General features: G+C 40.4%; 1 protein-coding gene and 2 pseudogenes across 1 annotated transcript; 2 read left to right on the top strand and 1 right to left on the bottom strand.

Moving 5' to 3' along the window:
- The first annotated feature begins 626 nt into the window (after positions 1-626).
- On the top strand, positions 627-1,771 carry LOC101543410 (platelet-activating factor acetylhydrolase IB subunit alpha-like; annotated as a pseudogene).
- An 834-nt stretch (positions 1,772-2,605) lies between these two features.
- Positions 2,606-3,244, top strand: LOC101543143 (actin-related protein 2/3 complex subunit 3-like; annotated as a pseudogene).
- A 14,052-nt stretch (positions 3,245-17,296) lies between these two features.
- Positions 17,297-17,626, bottom strand: LOC101542867 (histone H3.1-like). Its single transcript, XM_055121142.1, has one exon. The coding sequence runs from the start codon at positions 17,624-17,626 to the stop codon at positions 17,297-17,299; it is 330 nt and encodes a 109-aa protein (XP_054977117.1).
- Positions 17,627-19,330: the final 1,704 nt, after the last annotated feature.

Genomic DNA, 19,330 nt, shown 5'->3' on the forward strand with positions numbered 1-19,330 from the left:
CTGAGAAGACAGGAGTTCTAAAACGTCTATGAACACAAAGGTACAGATATCTACTGAGGCCTCTTGTGGACACATGTAAAGGGGGATATAAGAAATGCCAGGAAGTAGTAGGTTTAGAGTTTGGGTGGCTGTGGAGTCAGGATGCAGACATTCATAGTGAGGGAGCAGAGAAGCAGGCTTTCAGGTGTAGTCAAGGCAATGAGAAAGGTAAAGGAGGGAGTGGTCTGGTGTGAGGAGAGAAACCGGGGCTGGTCTTAGGTCCTGTAAAGTCTCAGTAGTCTGTGTTGTACTGTTTCTTACCTTCTAAGGGACTAAGCCCAGTGCTCCACCCTCTTGTTCTTTCCCTGCATCCTTCCTCCTTTCCCTCTAAATTTTCCAATTTCCCATTACTCTATGGGAGCGAAGATGGGGAAGAGGCTTTGCTGAGACTGAGGGAGCAGATTTCTCTCTGAACCTGATGCACTGGGAACCTCTTGATTACAGATTGGATTAATTTGTAAGAGAAACAATTTATCATGTTTGGAGTCCAATCAGTGGCTTATTATACATCTTGGAATAATAATGCATTTTTCTTTCCCAAGAAGGGAAACATCACACTTTCAATTAATCTGAACACTGTGACCAAAATGGCACTGACACCAAGAAAACCAGGAGAGCGCCATAGAACTATAGCTGATTAACTTAATTCAAATGTCTTTGAACAGTTAAATTCCGTCTAAAAAACAGAAACTGAATTGGATATAAGTCAAGAATTAGATAACAAATATGCCAGACTTTTGGAAAAGAATTGAACATCTACTATTGGGCTACAGAGGAAGGTTATGGGTTTAGAATTCAAACTAAACCAAGCATTGGATGGCCACAGTAGCCCTGTTACTAGAGTGATTTTCCACCCCATATTCACTATTGTGCTTTCTTCCTCAGAAGATGCTACAACTAAAACCTGGGATTATGAGACTGGGGATTTGGAACAAACTCCTAAAGGCCATACAGACTAAGTTCAGGATATTTCATTTGAGCAAAGTGGGAAATGACTCACCTCCTATTCTGCAGATATGACCATCAAACTCTAGGATTTTCAGAGTTTTCTCTGCATTAGCACTACAAATGACCATGACCACAATGTTTTTTCAGTGGTTGTCATGCCCAATGCAGGTTATATAGTGTCTTTCATATGGATACAACTTTAAAGATGTGGGATAGCCACACTAGCTACTGCATGAAGTCATTCACAGACCACACAAAATGGGCCCATATGGTGCAAACAAATCAGGATGGCACACTGATAGCAAACTGCGCCCATGAATGTATTGTGCGTATCTTGGGTTGTAGCAACTATGCAGTGCAAGAGCTTCAGGAGAACACCAGCATGTTGTGGAATATGTTTTCTGGACTCCAGAACATGCATATCATTCCATTGTGGAAGCAATGGGTTCTGTAATGGGGAAAGATCACCAGCTCCAACCTTTTTTACTATCTGTATCCAGAGATAAGACAATTAAGATGTGGAATATCAGCAAAGGCAAGAGCCTTATGACCATAGTGAGTCATGATAACTGGGTGTGCGGGGCCCGGTTTCATTCTCAAGGTATCTTCATCTTTAGCTATGCTGGTGGAAAGATCTTATGTGTATAGAATTATAAAAATATGCAATACATGGAGACCATCAAAGTGCATGATCACTTTGGCTGTCCATAAGACAGTCTGCTATGTGGGGACAGGCATTGTTAATCAAACCATCAAGTTGTGGCGGTGCCAGAGACCTCACTGAATCTCATTTGGGGTCTCCCTACTTCATCTGGACACACTGTCATCTTATCATGGTTTACATCTTATCTTGCTCTCTATTCATGACTATTTCACCTCGGTGAAATGGCGGTTAGAAGGACTCTTTCTGAAATGATCACTACCAGGGGTGATCACTGAGGGCAGAGTCAGAAATAAGTACAGAACATTGCTTAATTAAAAGAGTACATAAAATATATCAGAGCATATTTTATAACTACCATATACATCTAGACTCATTTCACTCAGCATTGTACTCTCTATGCTTATCTATTTAGAGGTAAATTTCATGACTTCATTTTTCCTAACAGCTGCATAGTATTCCATTGTGTAGTTATGCTATAGTTTCTTTATCCATTTTATCTGTTCTTGGGTACTCAGGTTGTTTCCAAATTCTGACTATGGTGAAGAGTGCTGCAATGAACATAAGAGTGCAGATGATGTTTTTGCTGTGTGCTTATTGGCCCCTAGGGTATATTCCCATAAGTAGCATTGCTGGTTCAAATGGGAACTCAATTTCTAGTTTTTTGAGAAATGTACACATTGTTTTCCAAAAAGGCTGGACCAGTCGGTATTCCCACCAACAATGAAGGAGAGTTCCTTTCTCCCCACATCCATGCCAACACTTGCTGCTTTTATTTTTTTATTTTAATTACTATTATTTCTACCTTGTTAGTGATAGGATGCAATTTGCAAACAATATATCAATGCTACATCCTTCACCTGACTATCCCCATGAAGGAAGGATCTGGAAACCAGAAGCGCTTGGACCCCCTTGCCGGAGCTGAGAGCCGGGTGTTGCCGAGATTCCGGCTACCACTCCTCCCTCATGGACCCCGACACCAAAGTCATCAGAAACATGGTCCTGCTGCCTGTCAGAAGCCAGTTCAAGGGACCTACCCCACGGGAGACAAAAGACACAAATATTGTGAATGAAGCTATCTATTACTTCAAGGCCAATGTCTTCTTCAAAAACTAGGAAATTAAGAATGACGCTGACAGAACCTTGATATATATCACTCTCTATATTTCTGAGTGTCTGAAGAAACTCTAGCAGTGCAATTCCAAAAGCAAAGGTGAGAAGGAAATGTATACCCTGGAAGTCACTAATTTCCCCATTCCTGGAGAGCCGGTTTCCACTGAAAGCAATTTATGACAAACCAGCTAACAAACAAGAAGACGAAGTGATGTGGGCCTACCTGCAGCAGCTGAGGCAGGAGACAAGCCTGAGACTCTGTGAGAAAGTCTTTGACCCTCAGAATTATAAGCCCAGTAAGTGGTGGACTTGCTTCATGAAGAGACAGTTCATGAACAAGAGTCTTTCCGGACCTGGTTAGTGAAGGGGCCTCGGTGGGCACTATCTCCACGGCCTTGGGCAGCGTTTCCCAGCAAGATGTACACAGTTCTTTGCCTTTATTTCATAAAGTTTTATGCAGAAAATAGCATGTCTTTACTTGAAAATCTCTTTAACCAGAATTGGTGGCGGGGGTGGGGTGGGGAATGAACTGATTATTGAAGAGTAACCTGAAATGTTCTGCATTATTAAGCCGGTGCTTAATAAATGACAATAAAGAGCTCTCTATAAAAAAAAAGAAAAGGAAGGATCTGGAGAGACAGTAAAAAAGTGACACTTTGCAGAAGGTGTATGATTTGAGCATCAAATGAATAAAAACACATTTTTAGCAGTATTATCTATTATGGTGTATAAAATTAAAACAGCTCATGAGTAACTAGAATCTCATCAATAGAATGATTCATCATAATTTTCCTAAGCAGACCCATCTATTTTAATCATTAAATTCCCTAAGTATAAGGAACTAAGCCAAAGCATGCTAAAATTTTCAGTGCATTTATTGACAAATTTTGGGAAATAAGAAAGGGATATGGTGGGGCTTATGCATAGAAATAGTAAGACCCCATCATTGGATGGTGATTGGGTCAGAAGTTCTATCTAGTTTCCCAGTTCTGCTGTTCAGAGCATATATAGTATAGGTATTCTAGAATATAAGCCTGTCAGGGTCCTGGTAAGTTGACCCTTGGGAGTATGATCTCCCAAGCTTCCAGACTACTCCCTATAGGAGAGGGAGTGGGAAGGGTAGAAGCCTCTGCCCAGCCCCTCTGTGCACCGCGGACTCCCCACTGCAACCACGAAAGAACCATGCAGAGTGGTAAGAGCTGGAAGTCAAGCAGCTCTCATTTTATTAGCTCTCACACAGGATATTTATACATGGACTTCAAAGCAGCTTACATGCATATAGTGTACACCTGGTTATCACCTCGTCAAGTTCATTACAGATGTTAGCTAATGATTTATATTTCCCACTCTCAAGGCCGGGTGTGTTAGCTCAGGCAAGTGATGACTGTCAGGTCCCTCACCCCATTATCTCCACAACCAGAGTGCCTTTCTGGGTGAAGTGCTGGCACAGGGCCCTAGGCCCCTGTGAATAGAGCCTGCTCCTGTTTCCAGGGGCAGGGAATTTGGCCAGGGTCTCAGGCTGGCTGCTGAGACCCCCAAAACAACCAAAAGTCCCCATAGGAATTTTCCCAACAAAATGGATATAACAAGCAAACTGCACCCAAACTCTGTAGAGTTAGAACTTGACTAAGGACCCCTGCAAGGCTGGCTTGCTAGTCTTGTAGTTTTATTAAACTTTCATTATATTTTCTAAAATTTGTTAACTTAACTTTTGAAGTGCCGTTTTTGCTTCCTTGTATAGTTTTAATCAAATCTTTCCCAAGTTCTTTATAAACAAACAACATCCAAACTCACAGCCTCCTCTTAATTCTGTACTGTGAAGTCCCTTCCCTCTACCTACTAGCAAATAATGAATAACAGTTCTGACAGCAAGAATTCCCCAGGATCCTACTTGAGCAGTAAAGTGACCTAGGATAACCTGATAGGTATACATCTGAGGGGAGATGTGGGCAACACATGTGCTCAGGCACCGCATGTGCTTGGCCACGTGGACAAAGCAGCACACTGGCTCATGCGTCATATGAGTGTGCTTCCTTTGTTCAAGTTGGCTTATATAGGGGGTTTCCCAAGTGCCCCATGTGAGAGTTTCTACCTAGGTAAGAGCCTGTTGCTAGGGTGGTTGCCAAGGGACTAGAGTTGGCAGTGGTTGATGGTCTTTGAAATTCCTTTCCTTAGTCTTTGATTTTGCTGGAGCTTCTCTTGGAAGGGTGGGGTGAGGGGTCCAGACTTCTCTGGGACTTTGATGCCAGGCCTTAGTGTCTATGTCCACAGGGTGGACTTTTTGCAGTCTTGGGGCTATTGGTTTTGTTACTTCCCAAGGAATTCCAGCACCATGGGGGACCCTTTCCTATCTATCTGCCTACATCAGAATCACCCAAAAATTCTTTTTGAAATATTGGTATCAGATGTACTGCTTCAAATGATATGGGCACTAAATTGCTTAAAGGAACTGGGTAGATAGTGCAGGGATTAAAGCATTTTCCTTGAAAGCTGCTGAATCCAGTTCAATTCTTAGCACTATATTTGTCCCTCATCACTCCCAGGAGTAATACCTGAGCAGAGTCAGTAGTAGCCCCTGACCACCAGCAGGCATAACCTCAATACCTAAAATAAATACATTTAAAATAATTTGAAGGGCCACAAGCTATACCTAATATGAAGCACAGTTTGGAAACCACTGGCTTCTGTTTACATTGACTCAAACTCTATTCTTCAATTTAAAAGCAGATGAATCTAGCAATAGCAAAACTGAAATTCAACTTCTACAGTTTTCCTTTAACAAGAAAGATAACCACTGAGATGGGCAAAGATTCCCTCCCTAATCAAACTTTAAGCAGGCTTTTCTGAATCCTCTTGGTGTATGGTTTAGTTTTGAAGCAGGCAGGTAGATAGGAAAGGGCCCCCATAGCAATGATTTCTTGGGAAGTAATAAAACTAACTAGCATTAATGCTGCTAAAAACCCACCTGTGGACACAAGAGCTAAGCAACTAATATGGCACCAACAGAGAGAGAGAGAGAGAGAGAGAGAGAGAGAGAGAGAGAGAGAGAGAGAGAGAGAGAAAGGCTGAACCCACCTCCGAGAGAAGCTCCAGGAGCAACAAAGGCCAGGAAAGAAATATCAAGACATTCAGCTACTCTCAACTCTACCTTTGACAAACATCCTCCTACCAAACAACTCTTACCTAGGTAGAAAGTGCCACTCCAGGAAGTCTGGGAGAAATCTTATAAAAGCCATCTAGATCAAAGGAAGAGCATGCATACGATGCCGGATCCCCATGCCCATAGGTTACTGATGAGTGCATGTACTGCCGGAGTACATATGTGGCCCACATCAACCCTCGTGAGATAAGTACTTTCATATTTAAATGCTGGGATGTGTACTGGGACTCTCTCTCTCTCCATTCTGGAGAAGCCCACCTTCTCTCTTGAACACTCTCTCTCTCCCCCCACCCTTCCTCAGAACTTCCAAATAAAACCTGATTCATCTCCTGAAATTCTCTACTGAGAGGCAAAAACGCAAATGATCCAAAAGTTCTGGGCAAAGTACAGAATTAATTTTCTTTTCTAGCAAGGAGCAAAGCTCACAGCTGACTTCTTTTTTAAAAAAATACTGAAAAAAAAGTACAATCGAAACAACATCTACACATGTATGTTCATCGCAGCACTGTTTACAATAGCCAGAATCTGGAAAAAACCCGAATGCCCCAGAACGGATGACTGGTTGAGGAAACTTTGGTACATCTATACAATGGAATACTATGCAGCTGTTAGAAAAAAGGAGGTCAAGAATTTTGTAGTTAAGTGGATGGGCATGAAAAGTTTCCTGCTGAGTGAAATGAGTCAGAAAGAGAGAGACAGACATAGAAAGATTGCACTCATCTATGGTATATAGAATAACAGAGTGGGAGACTAATACCCAAGAACTGTAGAAATAAGTACCAGGAGGTTGACTCCATGGCTTCGAGGCTGGCCTCACGTTCCGGGGAAAGGTCAACTCAGAGAAGCGATCACCAACTACATTGTAGTCGAAGGCCATGTGGGGGAAGGGAGTTGCGGGCTGAATGAGGGCTAGAGACTGAGCACAGCGGCCACTCAACACCTTTATTGCAAACCACAACAGCTAATTAGAGAGAGAGAACAGAAGGGAATGCCTTGCCACAGTGGCAGGATGGGGTGGGGGGGAGATGGGATTGGGGAGGGTGGGAGGGACACTGGGTTTACGGGTGGTGGAGAATGGGCACTGGTGAAGGGATGGGTTCCCGAACTTTGTTGAGGGAAGTATAAGCACAAAAGTGTATAAATCTGTAACTGTACCCTCACGGTGATTCTCTAATTAAAAATAAATAAATTTAAAAATTTAAAAAAAAAAAAAATAAAAAAATACTGAAACACTGTGAGGTAACAGTTACAAAGCTTTTCATGATCAAGTTTCAGTCATACAATTTTCCAATACCCATCCTTCTGCCAGTGTACATTTCCCACCACCAAAGTCCCAGTTTCCCTCCCCCCCACACACAATCTAACTCCATGGCAAACACTTTTCTTCTGTCTCTCTGTCTCTGTCTCTTTCCCTCCCTCCCCCTCTCTGCCTCCCCTTTGGGCATTATGGTTTCTAATACAGGTACAGGGAGGTTATCATGTTTGTCCCTTCACCTACTTTCAGCACGCAATTCTTATCCAGAGTGATCATTTCCAACTATCATTGCCATAGTGGTTCCACCCGACGCAGGCTTCCAAGTGTGGACCAAGCCTCCTGGCCTGTGTTTCTGCTGTCCTTGGGTGTTGGTTTTATACTCTTATTAGTCCTAAATTTCCCAAACTGTTCCTGAGGTGGCATAGGTGGATAGAGAGAAAAAGGCAGATTTCCTTCTTGAGGCTGCTGACACTCTCCTCCCTGCTTCTCATGTCACCTGGGAACCCCACTGGTATTGGTTTGGTTTGATTTGGGGGCAACACTGAATTGTGCTCTGGGATTTACACCTGACTCTGTGCTCAGGAATCTCTCCTGGCAGAGCTCATGGGACCATATGTGTTTGGACATTGAAACCCAATTGGCCAAATGCAAGGGAAATGCCATACCCACTCTGTTATCTCTCAGTATAATAACGGTGCTCAGGAAACTTGGGAGCCTCATTGAGGCTCCCAGCCAATTGGGCCAGTGGTTTTATATAAGGGATCTCTCCCTGAAGTGCCAGGGAACACCTGGGTCACTCTGGCTATATTCACAGTCTACAACTGGTGGGGCTTCAGGGTTTCCAGTGTGTCCAGGGCTGCACCCAGTGAAGCACAGGGGAACACACTGGTGCCAGCTGTTGTAGAACTGTCCAAAGGACCAGAAAAATGGTTTGATTGTTTTGGTATGAGGGGGCATGCTGTTTAGGGCCAATCCAAAGGACCATGTGATGCCAGGTATGTAATCAAATATCAAGGTACATGCTTTAACCTCTGTCTACTCTCTAGTCCAGAAAATGGGTTTTTAGTTGTCCAGTTTATACAAGAGAAGCAGACACAGATAAGAAAAAGATTTGCCCAATTTTTAAAATATAAACTATACTTTTACTTGCACACAATGGAAACTTCAGAAAGTCCAACAGAAATGTAAACAGGCAAACTTTAGTAGGCTTGGAATTAGGCAACGATATGAATGGTATGTATAGAAGATTCATTATTATCTACTGTAGTGTGTGATTAAGAATTTAATTGTTAACTGAAAAAACAATAGAACCCCCTGATTTCAGGTAAACAGACTTGCCCAACATTCCTTGATGTAACCATGGTTGTAATTCCTTCTTATGATATAATTGCTGTACTATAACCCCAATGTCATTTCTGTATTTGGTGTTATGATGTGACCTCAAAGTCATTTCTGTACTTGATGCCAGTGACTATACTGTCTCATTTTTGATAAGAAGTCATATGCTCACAGATGCTCTATATAAGTGCTTTTAGAAACCTGATTCCAGCAAATAGCTTCAGTTAATTTTGCCTAGTTATGATCCCTAGCCTGGCTAGCTGATGTAAATAAAGATCTCCTTGTTTTCCTCTCAAATCTTTGTCTCAGTGTGCTGGATTGAGCAAACTTCTGGTACAACACTATTAGAGACCAAAAAATGTATATTATTTTTATTGAAATATTTTTAATGACACCATGGTAACTCCTGCCTATGAATCAATTGATTCATTTTGGAGGAAAAAAATACTAGTCAAATGATTGAGTCAAATCACTGATATGTGAGTCCTATACAATTCTCTAGTTTAACATTTGGCACTTTTTTTCTGTTACTTGAAGAGTAGTGTTACTGTAAAGCATATCTCCAATGGGCACTTTTCTCATTGAAAATTTTGATAGCTTCTGGGGTTGTGTAATGTAGCAGCAGCCCAGAGTCAGAGGATTGTATAGATATCAAATTCAATACCCCAAATTCCTCCCTTGAGAACTAGGAACATAAAAGGCAAACGTAAACTCAACACAAATAGACACAAGAAAATATTGAACATGAGTGGAAATCAATGGCAATGAAAGCAGGAACACATTGGAGACAATTTTTTAAAGCATGTTGTTCAATTAAAATAAAATGAAAGACCAGACTGTGTATCCCTGATAGTCCATAAAGACTGTCAGGTATGAACCTGGTAGCCCCCAGCACCAGAGGACCTGAGCAGTACAACTTCACCAGTGCAAACTTTACCTCACCGGCCTGCACAGCTGTGTATTGCCAGGTGTGTGGCCCTAGATCCACTGAGTACTGCTTCGGAATTTTAAAAGAAATCAACAAAATTGGAAAACCTCTAGCTCTACTGACAAAACAAAACAAAGCAACAGATATGATAATGTTAAGAATGAAGAGCTTTAACTACAGACACCAAGGGGGCAATCAGTATAATACTATAAACCACTATGTGAATAAATTTTGTAAATTTAAGAAATGAGCCAAGTCTTTAAATAAAAAACTGCAATTCACTGAATATGAAATAGGTTATTTGAATAGTCCTATTAAAGGAATTTATTTTCTAATTTTAAAACTGCCAAGAATGATATTTCCAGCCCCAGATGGTTTGACTAGAGAATTCTATCAAGGATATAAGGAGGAACTAACACCAAAGGTGCACAATCTCTGTGTGAAAAATAGAAAAATAAGGACTACATCTTGCCTTAGTTTATGATGCTTGTATAAACTTGATACCAACCTGAAAAAGACTGTGAAAACAGGAAACGAAAAACCAAGAAACTTCATGAATATAGAGGTGAAAATCTTTAATGAACATAATTAAACATAAATCAGCAATATAGAAAAGAATTACACTGTATGATCAAGATTATTCACTCCAGGGATGAAATGATATATCACATATGAAAACTATCTTATGTAGGAGCTAGGGAGATAGAATAGGGGTCAAGGCACTTGCCTTGCAGGAAGCGAACCACAATTTGATCCCCAAAACCACATATGGTCTCCAGCACCACATATGGTCCTCAGGACCACATATACTTAACTACGGTGATGAGGGTTGTGGAAGTGGATAGCTGTTGGCACTATGAAGGGATGCCATAACTCTGGCACCTACGCATGCAGAAGCAAGGAAGAGTATGAGAAAAGGATCTTGTTTTAACTGCCAATGGCATGTTGTTATTACCTGAGGTGTGGGAAATGTGTGGGTTTACAAAACCTCACATGTCCTGGTAGAGAGAGGCAGACCTTGCAGCTACAGATGAAATAGAGCCATTGTGAGGCATCCAGCCTGGTATTGATAATATTTTTTTCTTTTATTCTTTTTCTCATTTTAGCTCTTCGGGGGGCCCATACCAGAGTTACTCAGAGATTATTCCTGGCTCTGTGCTTGGACATCACTCCTGGCAAGGCTCAGCGAACCTTATGAGGTTCCAGAGATCAAACTTGGGTCAGCTGCATTCAAGGCAAGCATTTCGCCTGCTGTACTATCTCTTTGACCCTAGATAATAATTTTTTCAAAGGGTATATTGGATCCCCTCTTATCTAAGACAAGTAAATAATCTTTGTTGAAAGCTTCAGGCAGTTACTAGAGTGTTCAGGCAATGTTGAACAGTGTTTTTGTTTGTTTGTTTGTTTGTTTGTTTTTTAAGAATAGGGACACACACCAGTATTGAGGTTACTACCAAAAGATATCATTGGTTAGGTGGTCAGGATTTATTAACTAGAAAAATTGATTTCCCCATTGGGATATATAACATTTCCATTTTCCATACCAACCTAACAAATGTGATTAAGTAGTTTGTGTGGTCCAAATATTTGGTAAAGTGGCTTGAGAAGATCTAAATTTCTTGTATCAGTCTATGTCCAGGTATATTTTTGGTGATGGAACAGATGGATTGATTGGTTATTAAAGTCACAGTCACTCATTAGGTGCCAAAAGACCTTCCTCTGAGCATACTGAGGAAGTAAAGACAGATAAGCATTCTTCCAAGATTTTTTTCCTGAAAACAAATACTATTGTCTAAGTATCATCACTGTGGTACTTCTTCTGAAGTCTATATGAATTTTCTTATCTTTACATTGCATGGTCTCTAGAAAGAATAGTCCCGGTTCTTCCTCAATGCAAGTCAAATAGAAAAATAGGACACTTTAATAGAGAAAGTTAGGTATTTAAAAACAATTTAGAATTCATTTCAACTCACAAGTAAAATACAGAAACCTCAAAAATGATTAAGCAGACTAGAATATAATTTCCAAACAAGCATATTACTGAAATACATTATTACTTCCCATCCTCGCCTCCATTCTATCAAGTAATTACAGTAATAGATTAACTTTAGCTGTTATAAATTTTACAAGTCATTTTGCATATGCACAGAAATAACTGATATAGTCACACTAACATCTTAGGGCTAGGACGGATGGAGACGTTACTGAGGCCGCACGAGAAAATTGACGACCAATGGGATGATGGGGATGATGATGATGATGATGAATCATATATATTATGTTAGTTTTTGTATTGCTAAATTTTTTGTGAGAAATTCTAGACTGAGGTCTGAATGGCTTTGGGACTCAGATGTTCTGCCATTTATTAAATTTATTTTAGGAGTCTTTCTTTGTTGACCAGTGTTGTACAGAAAGGGGTCAGAGATAACTACCAGTATGTTTCTCTTACCCTCAATTATAGATAGATGCTGGGGAATCACAACAGTATAACAATTAATGAATCACTCAGAACAAGTCAGCTTTTCCCAGGGAGAAATTGTCACACTGTCCAAATTAAAAGCCTTGAGCCAGTGTGTTTTCATTTTAACTTAAGTGGATCCTTCTGCATTTTGAGGGAACCAGGCAGGAATTATTTCAAGAGCTTTACACTCTTTGACCAGAGTCCATCCCATAGTATTTCTTGACTATCTATAGTTTGTTTACCTCCTGGAGCATTCAGCCCTCCCGTGTTGAAGATGCAGTGATATGGCTGTTTGTTCTGGGTCTGTCTATGTCGTTGGTGTGACTGATATCTGTATATAAGGAAATATAGCCAGTTTAGGATTTCTGAGGCATAGGCTAAACCATATCAGCGACAAGAATGCAGTTCGTTATTAAAAAACATATTCACCATCAGTTTCCATCAATAATGACTATATTTTTGGTCATGTCAAGGCCTACTTTTGTTGACTTCTTAGTGATTTGAACTCTATAAGCAAGGCATATGAGTGTTTCCACTGTTTTCTTCTTTTAGGCTTTGAAGGGGTCAAATTTAATTCAAAAGCAATATGGTTTTTGGCATTCCAGTGAAATACAATCAGAACAATCAGTTTCTAAATTATCCATTACAAATAGTTACTTTCTCTATGGATTTATGCAAGCAAGGATATTGCCATAAAGTATATGAACGAAAATGCTAAAGGTTATGTAATGTGTCAAGAGAAAAAAGTAAATGTCTCAGTAATACTAACAAGATGCTATCAGCATTCCATATGGTCCTCTGAGCACCGCCAGGAGTAACCCCTGTGTATCATCAGGTGTGGCCCAAAAGGGAAAAAAAAGAAAAGATCATTTGGGGAAATCTTTAGAATATAAGGTTTAGGAATGTTTTTAAGCTTTAAATGATCAATAAAAAGAAAAAACTAAAATCCATCAAAATTAAAATATATTATCTATAAGGAATCCTGCTGAGAAAATTTGAAAAACAAGCTACTCAGAAAATATTTCCTCGTGCATTGGTTATTGGATTATATCTGTGTCTAGGATATAGTCTATATGGAAAACTTTCAGTATGGTCATATGTCACTTAACAAAAAGTTTTCCACATAATCCATTGTTAGGCAATTTTGAGGCTGTGGAAATGTCATGGATTGTAATTACATAAACCTGTATGGTCTAGCCTACTATACACTGACACCTGTGTACTGGTAAATAGGAAAAGTATTTCAATGACTGCTACGGAACAAGCAGAAACATTAGAATAGAATTTTAGGCATTATTTTAAAAAACTAACATCAAAAATGAGAATGCTTCAGTTATTTAAATTTAAATAATGAGAAATTAAGCAATAAACAACTAAAAGTTAATAATAGAGTGTCTTCAATTTTGGGGGAAGTGATATTCAATTCAAAAAATCTTAGTGTGAAATTTGCTGCTGCTTCTTTGCTGGAATAGTTGATAATAATATCTGAAGCATTGTTTTGGAGAAATGAAGTGATGAATTGGCATCATTCAGTTTCACTATTTTTTTTTATCACTGACAGAGCTGAAAAAGTCTTCCTACACTATTAGATACTTGAAAATATGAACAACAGATAATATGTCTGGAAGAAAGAAGTAGATATTCTTTTTACAGTCATTTCCAAAGTAGAGACAAGGATTGCATTTTATGTTTGGATATCAAACTAACCCCAAAAGACTACTTGATCAGGTTTTCTTTTTCATAAAGATTAAATGTACATGAGTTGATGTCTTCCATGAAGGAATTATTAATCCTTTATAAAGATCCTCATTTTTAGGGTAATAATGATTTAATGATTTAATGCCCTCTAAATTTTGACTTCTTATACTGGTAATTTTGGTTGACACTAGCAATAATAGAAATGATTATATTGGGGGCTGGAGCGATAGCACAGCGGGTAGGGCATTTGCTTTGCACGCGGCCAACCTGGGTTCGAATCCCAGCATCCCATATGGTCCCCTGAGCACTGCCAGGAGTAATTCCTGAGTGTAGAGCCAGGAGTAACCCCTGAGCATCGCCGGGTGTGACCCAAAAAGCAAAAAAAAAAAATTAAAAAAAGAAATGATTATATTTCTATTATATATGACTATACTGAATGACAACTTCTTTTTAAACATGTTCATCTAGTTCTGTGTGATAATATTTGTGCCAATATTCTAAAGAGCAGTAACAAGTTCATTGAGAAGCCATCTGGCTATGTTTTCTATGTACACAAGTGTAGCTATCCAGTCCTCACACAACAAAAGCTTTATTAGGTTAGCTTCCATTCTTACACAAATTGCTTCCTCCCTCAGTTTAAAGAACCCTTTGTCTCAATGGCCATCTCAGTCCATCTCACTTATGCAGGGAGGCCACACTTCATAGCTCTTCTTTGAAGTGTTTTTTAACTTTTTTCTTTTGGTTTCAGTCGCCCATTGCAAACACATTTCTGTTCCTTGTTTCTTCTAGAAGCAATCACATTTGGTTTAATTTCGGTGTCATTACCGTTCTCCCAACTATTGTTCTTGATTTAAAGGTTAAAAGTTTGTGCTGTTTGACATTTTTGACTTTCATTTTGACGGTTTCAAATATGGCAGCACAATTACACAAGAAATAACTGCTTTCTAAAGTGCCACAACGCAGTATTAGCAGACAATGTGCACAGGAAAGAGTTATTTAAGGGCAAATATTAAAGAAGACCGAGAAGTGTGGAGCGTGACTAAGAAGTGTTATTAATAAACAAGCTGACACAATAAGCACTGATAAAATGATGCATACACTATTGCTAATAGTTGTCATCTAGTGCAATACTCTCCCAGTTCCACTCTATTACAAGATCCAGGCGCACTATGTGTTAAGTGGCAATAACTTTTTCATGGACTGACAGGAATTTTCTGTGGACTGGCACTTGTCCATAGACAGTTGGTTGAGAGATGATGTATCATTGAACCAAACATTGTTAAGTGGAACTAAGAAGAAAAGAGTTTGGAAATGGGTAGATGACATGAACAGAAATATCACGGCAGAGGAGCTACTTGTGTCAAATAGGCATGTGAAGTGATACTCAACATGATTAGCCATTAGAGAAATGCAAATTTAAAACACAAGTAAATGTCACTACAAACCAATCAGAATAGCTAAAATTAAAAATACTGACATCATCAAGGAGTCCCAAGGACCCCAAGAATTTCATCATTCATACCCTGTTGATGGGAATGGGAAATTGAATAGCTATGCTGAAGCAGTTTGAGAGTTTCTTATCAGTCAACCATATGAACTAGCAATTGCAGACTTGGACATTTAGAGAAATAAAATTTTCTTTTCCTACCAGAAAGCATGTAGATGAATGTTTATAGCAGATTATTTTTATGATAGCTCAAAACTAAAAACAATCCCAATGTCTTTCAACAGGTGAAAAATTACAGGTTATGTTTTTTTTTGTTATCACAATAAGAATTCAAACTAAAAAAAATTTTTGTACTAAACATTTTTACATTTGTTTAAATTATGTAGTCACAGGCTCAATAGTAAGTTTACAAATAAGGATCCAGGGATGTTCCTGGCTTGTACATATGAGGCCATAAGTTTGATCACCAACACCATGACAAATCACCAAGTGCTAGCCTAGTGGAAATGCCATTGTGATCCCTGATGCCACAAGTGCAGCACCAGTGCACTGCAACCAGGTATTATGAACATTGCAATCATGTGCACAACTCTTGGCACCATAACAAATATGTGGTCCCAGGACATTGCAGCAACAATAATAGGAAGGGAAAATTAATAAATTTATAAATCAGAACTGTCATCCCATTGCTCACCGATTTGTTCGAGCGGGCACCAGTAATGTATCTCATTGAGAGACTTATTGTTACTGTTTTTGGCATATCCAATACACATGGGTAGCTTGCCAGACCTTTAAGCCGAATGAAAAATGCCAGCCCCTAAAAGTTGCCCATTTTCCACATACATAGGAGTGGTTTTCTTTTCTTTCTTTCTTTTTTCTTTTTTTTCTTTTTTTCTTTGCTTTTTGGGTCATTCCCAACAATGCACAGGGGTTACTCCTGGCTCTGCACTCAGGATTTCCTCCTGGCGTTGCTCAGGTGACCATATGGGATGCTGAGAATAGAACCTGGGTTGGCCGCGTGCAAGGAAAATGTCCTACCCACTGGGCTATCGCTTCAGCCCCAAGAGTGATTTTCAAGAATTCCTCAGGATGTAGGAAAAAAGTAGGTATAAATGAAGAATCCTTCTGGCGATGCAAATATTTTGCATCTCAAACACATTTATGTCAATATATAGTTTTGATCAGTTATTACTGTAGCACTTTCATCCCACTAGTTATCAATCTACTCGGGCAGGCGCCAGTAGCATCTCCATTTGTCCCAGCCCTGAGATTTTATTTTTATTTATTTTTATTTTTTTAAATTGATTTATTCTTTTATTAAATCACCATGTGGAAAGTTACACAGCTTTCAGGTTTAAGTCTCAGTTATACAATGCTCGAACACCCATCCCTTCACCAGTGCACATATTCCACCACCAAGAATCACAGTATACCTTCCCCTTCCCCCCACTTCTCCAACCCCCCACCCCGCATGTGTAACTGGTAAATTTCACTTTACTTTCACTTTACTCTGATTACATTCAATATTTCAACAAAAAACTCACTATTATTGATTTGGAGTTTCTCCCCCCTAAAGTCGATCTGCTGAAAAGATAGCATTTGATAATTTGTTTTCCATTGCCGAGAATGAAGAGATATGAGGTCGAGAGGCTGCACTAGCAGCCACATGGTTTTGGATTTCTGTATTTTAGTGACTAAGTCCTGATAAATATCTGCCAGAAATTGCAACATTGTAAGCTTGTATCTCTCAGCTACTTTATATTCCACATATGAGTGCAATCTTTCTATGTCTGTCTCTTTCTTTCTGACTCATTTCACTCAGCATGATACTTTCCATGTTGATCCACTTATATGCCAATTTCATGACTTCATGTTTTCTGACAGCTACATAGTATTCCATTGTGTATATATACCAGAGTTTCTTTAGCCAGTCATCTGTTTTTGGCACTCTGGTTTTTTCCATATTGTGGCTATTGTAAACAGTGTGGCAATGAACATGGAAATGCAGATGTCATTTCTTCTATATCTTTTTGCCTCTCCGGGATATATTCCCAGGAGTGGTATTGCTGGGTCAAATGGAAACTCAATTTCTAACTTTTTGAGAATCGTCCATATTGTTTTCCAAAAGGGCTGAACCAGTCGGCATTCTCACCAGCAGTGAAGGAGAGTCCCTTTCTCCCCACATCCACGCCAACACCGGTTGCATTTGTTTTTTGGGATGTAGCCCTGAGATTTTAGCTCGTAAACTTTATGCCCTTTCTCCGTGGATGCGGCACAACAGCTGGATGTCTTTGGGCATAATGGTGACGCGCTTGGCATGGATGGTGCAAAAGTTGGTATCCTCGAAGAGTCCCCCACCCCCCCAGGTAGGCCTCACATACCTCCTGCAGTGCCGTGAGTGCTGAGCTCTGCAAGCGCAGGCCAGTCTTGAAGTCCTGCGCATTTTGCACACCAGCCACTGGAACGGTAGCTTGCAGATAAGCGGCTTGGTGGACGTCTGGTAGCGGCGGATCTTGCACAGAGCCACGGTGTCGTGCTGGTAGCGGCGCCACTTCTTCACGCTGCCTGTGGCTGGCATGCTCTTGCAGGCGCCTTGGTGGCCAGCTGATGTGGGGCGCCTTCCGGCCCATTGACTTGCACTATCTGCTTAGTATGAGCTCTCTCGTTCTCCCCAACTCAGTTGGAGGATCCTTCAGGGTTACGGAAATGAGACCCATTCTTGCTACTGTTGTTGGCATATTTAGTACATCTCAGGTAGCTTGCCAGGCTCTGCCGTGTGGACGGGATACCCTCGGTAGCTTGCCAGGCTCTGGGGGGTGGGGAATGGAGGCTTCTTTGGGGGCGATCTCTAATTGTCCCTGCAGATGTTCCCAGTCTTTCGAATGTAAGCTCCTGGTGACCAGCTTGCTGTAACAATTTGCACGGTGACAACACGCACCTGCCTGCGTCTTTGGGTAGTGCCTGGGGCATCTGTGGCCTCAGGTTGATCGCCTTGAGGTGGATGGAGTGTGCCTGAAGATCAGTGAATAGCTGGCAGAGCAAGACCCCATCACATAGGGTCTGTAGGGTCTGTGCCAGGTCAAACACCTGTGCCGAGTCCCAAGTGACTCAGTGGTTGGAGGACAGCGTCCTTCAGTGGATAAGCCACTGTGTGTGCTACTGTCACTGTTCCATGCTTGATAGTGTTGTGACTCGGCCTGGCATATATATATATATATATATATATATATATATATGTATATATGTATGTATATATATGTATGTACACAAACTGCCCCCATCACCATGTAATCTTGTCAATGGCCAAGATCTAGAGACTACAAAACAAAGCTCCTGGAAGAGAGTGATGCAGAACCTCCTGCCTCAGTGCCAGGCTGTCTTCACTGGGGCCCCCTCAGAATGGGGCAAAATTTATTTTGCTTGCATTCGGTAGACTTGGAGCACCTGTAAGGATGATTAGAGACCGCCCTAAAAGCCTCCATCCCTCTTGGAGAGCCCCAAATATGGCAGCATTGGGAAGGACAAGTAAGGAGAGGCTGTGATGCTCTTTGTGTTCCTGGAGCGAGCAGACGTCATTGGGCTACACTAGCATGAGGCAGAGATGAATGGAGACATTACTGGTCCCCGCTCCAGCAAAGCAACGGGATGACAAGTGATTCAAGTGATATATATATATATATATATGTATATGTGTATGTGTATATATATACATATATATATAGGGAACCACATCTGAGTGTGTTAAGGGCCACGAGGACCATCACACCTAGTGGTATTCAGTGGATGATGTAGTATGCAGAGTCAGGATGGAACCCAGAGCCTCACGCTCTTTAGGCAATGTGCTCTGTCCTTTGACTAATATTCCCAGCTCTAGAAGAATTATCTTTTTACAAATTTGTTTCTGTTTTTGGACCACACCCAGCAGTGCAGTGCTCAGGGCTTACTCCTGGTTCTGTGCTCAGGGGTCACTCCTGGCAGTGCTCAGGGAACCCTATTGGGTACCCTGGATGGAAGCTGAGTCAATGCCTCAGCCCTAGCCGGTGTACTATCAGTTAGGCCCCACAATAATCCATTTTCTATTTTACACACAATGCTTTTTTTCTTATATTTTACATTTTCATAATTTATATTTTCATAATTTATAATTGCTCAAGATTTTTACAAACAGAATATTTTCCAGGGTATTTACCCACAGATAATGGGTGCCAGAGATTTGCATTTAAATAAAAGTATTGACCATGAAATTACAAAGTTATTCATGATTGGGTTTCAGGCATATGAT

Source organism: Sorex araneus, chromosome X (genome assembly GCF_027595985.1).
Source record: "Sorex araneus isolate mSorAra2 chromosome X, mSorAra2.pri, whole genome shotgun sequence".
NCBI classification, from domain to species: Eukaryota; Metazoa; Chordata; class Mammalia; order Eulipotyphla; family Soricidae; genus Sorex; species Sorex araneus.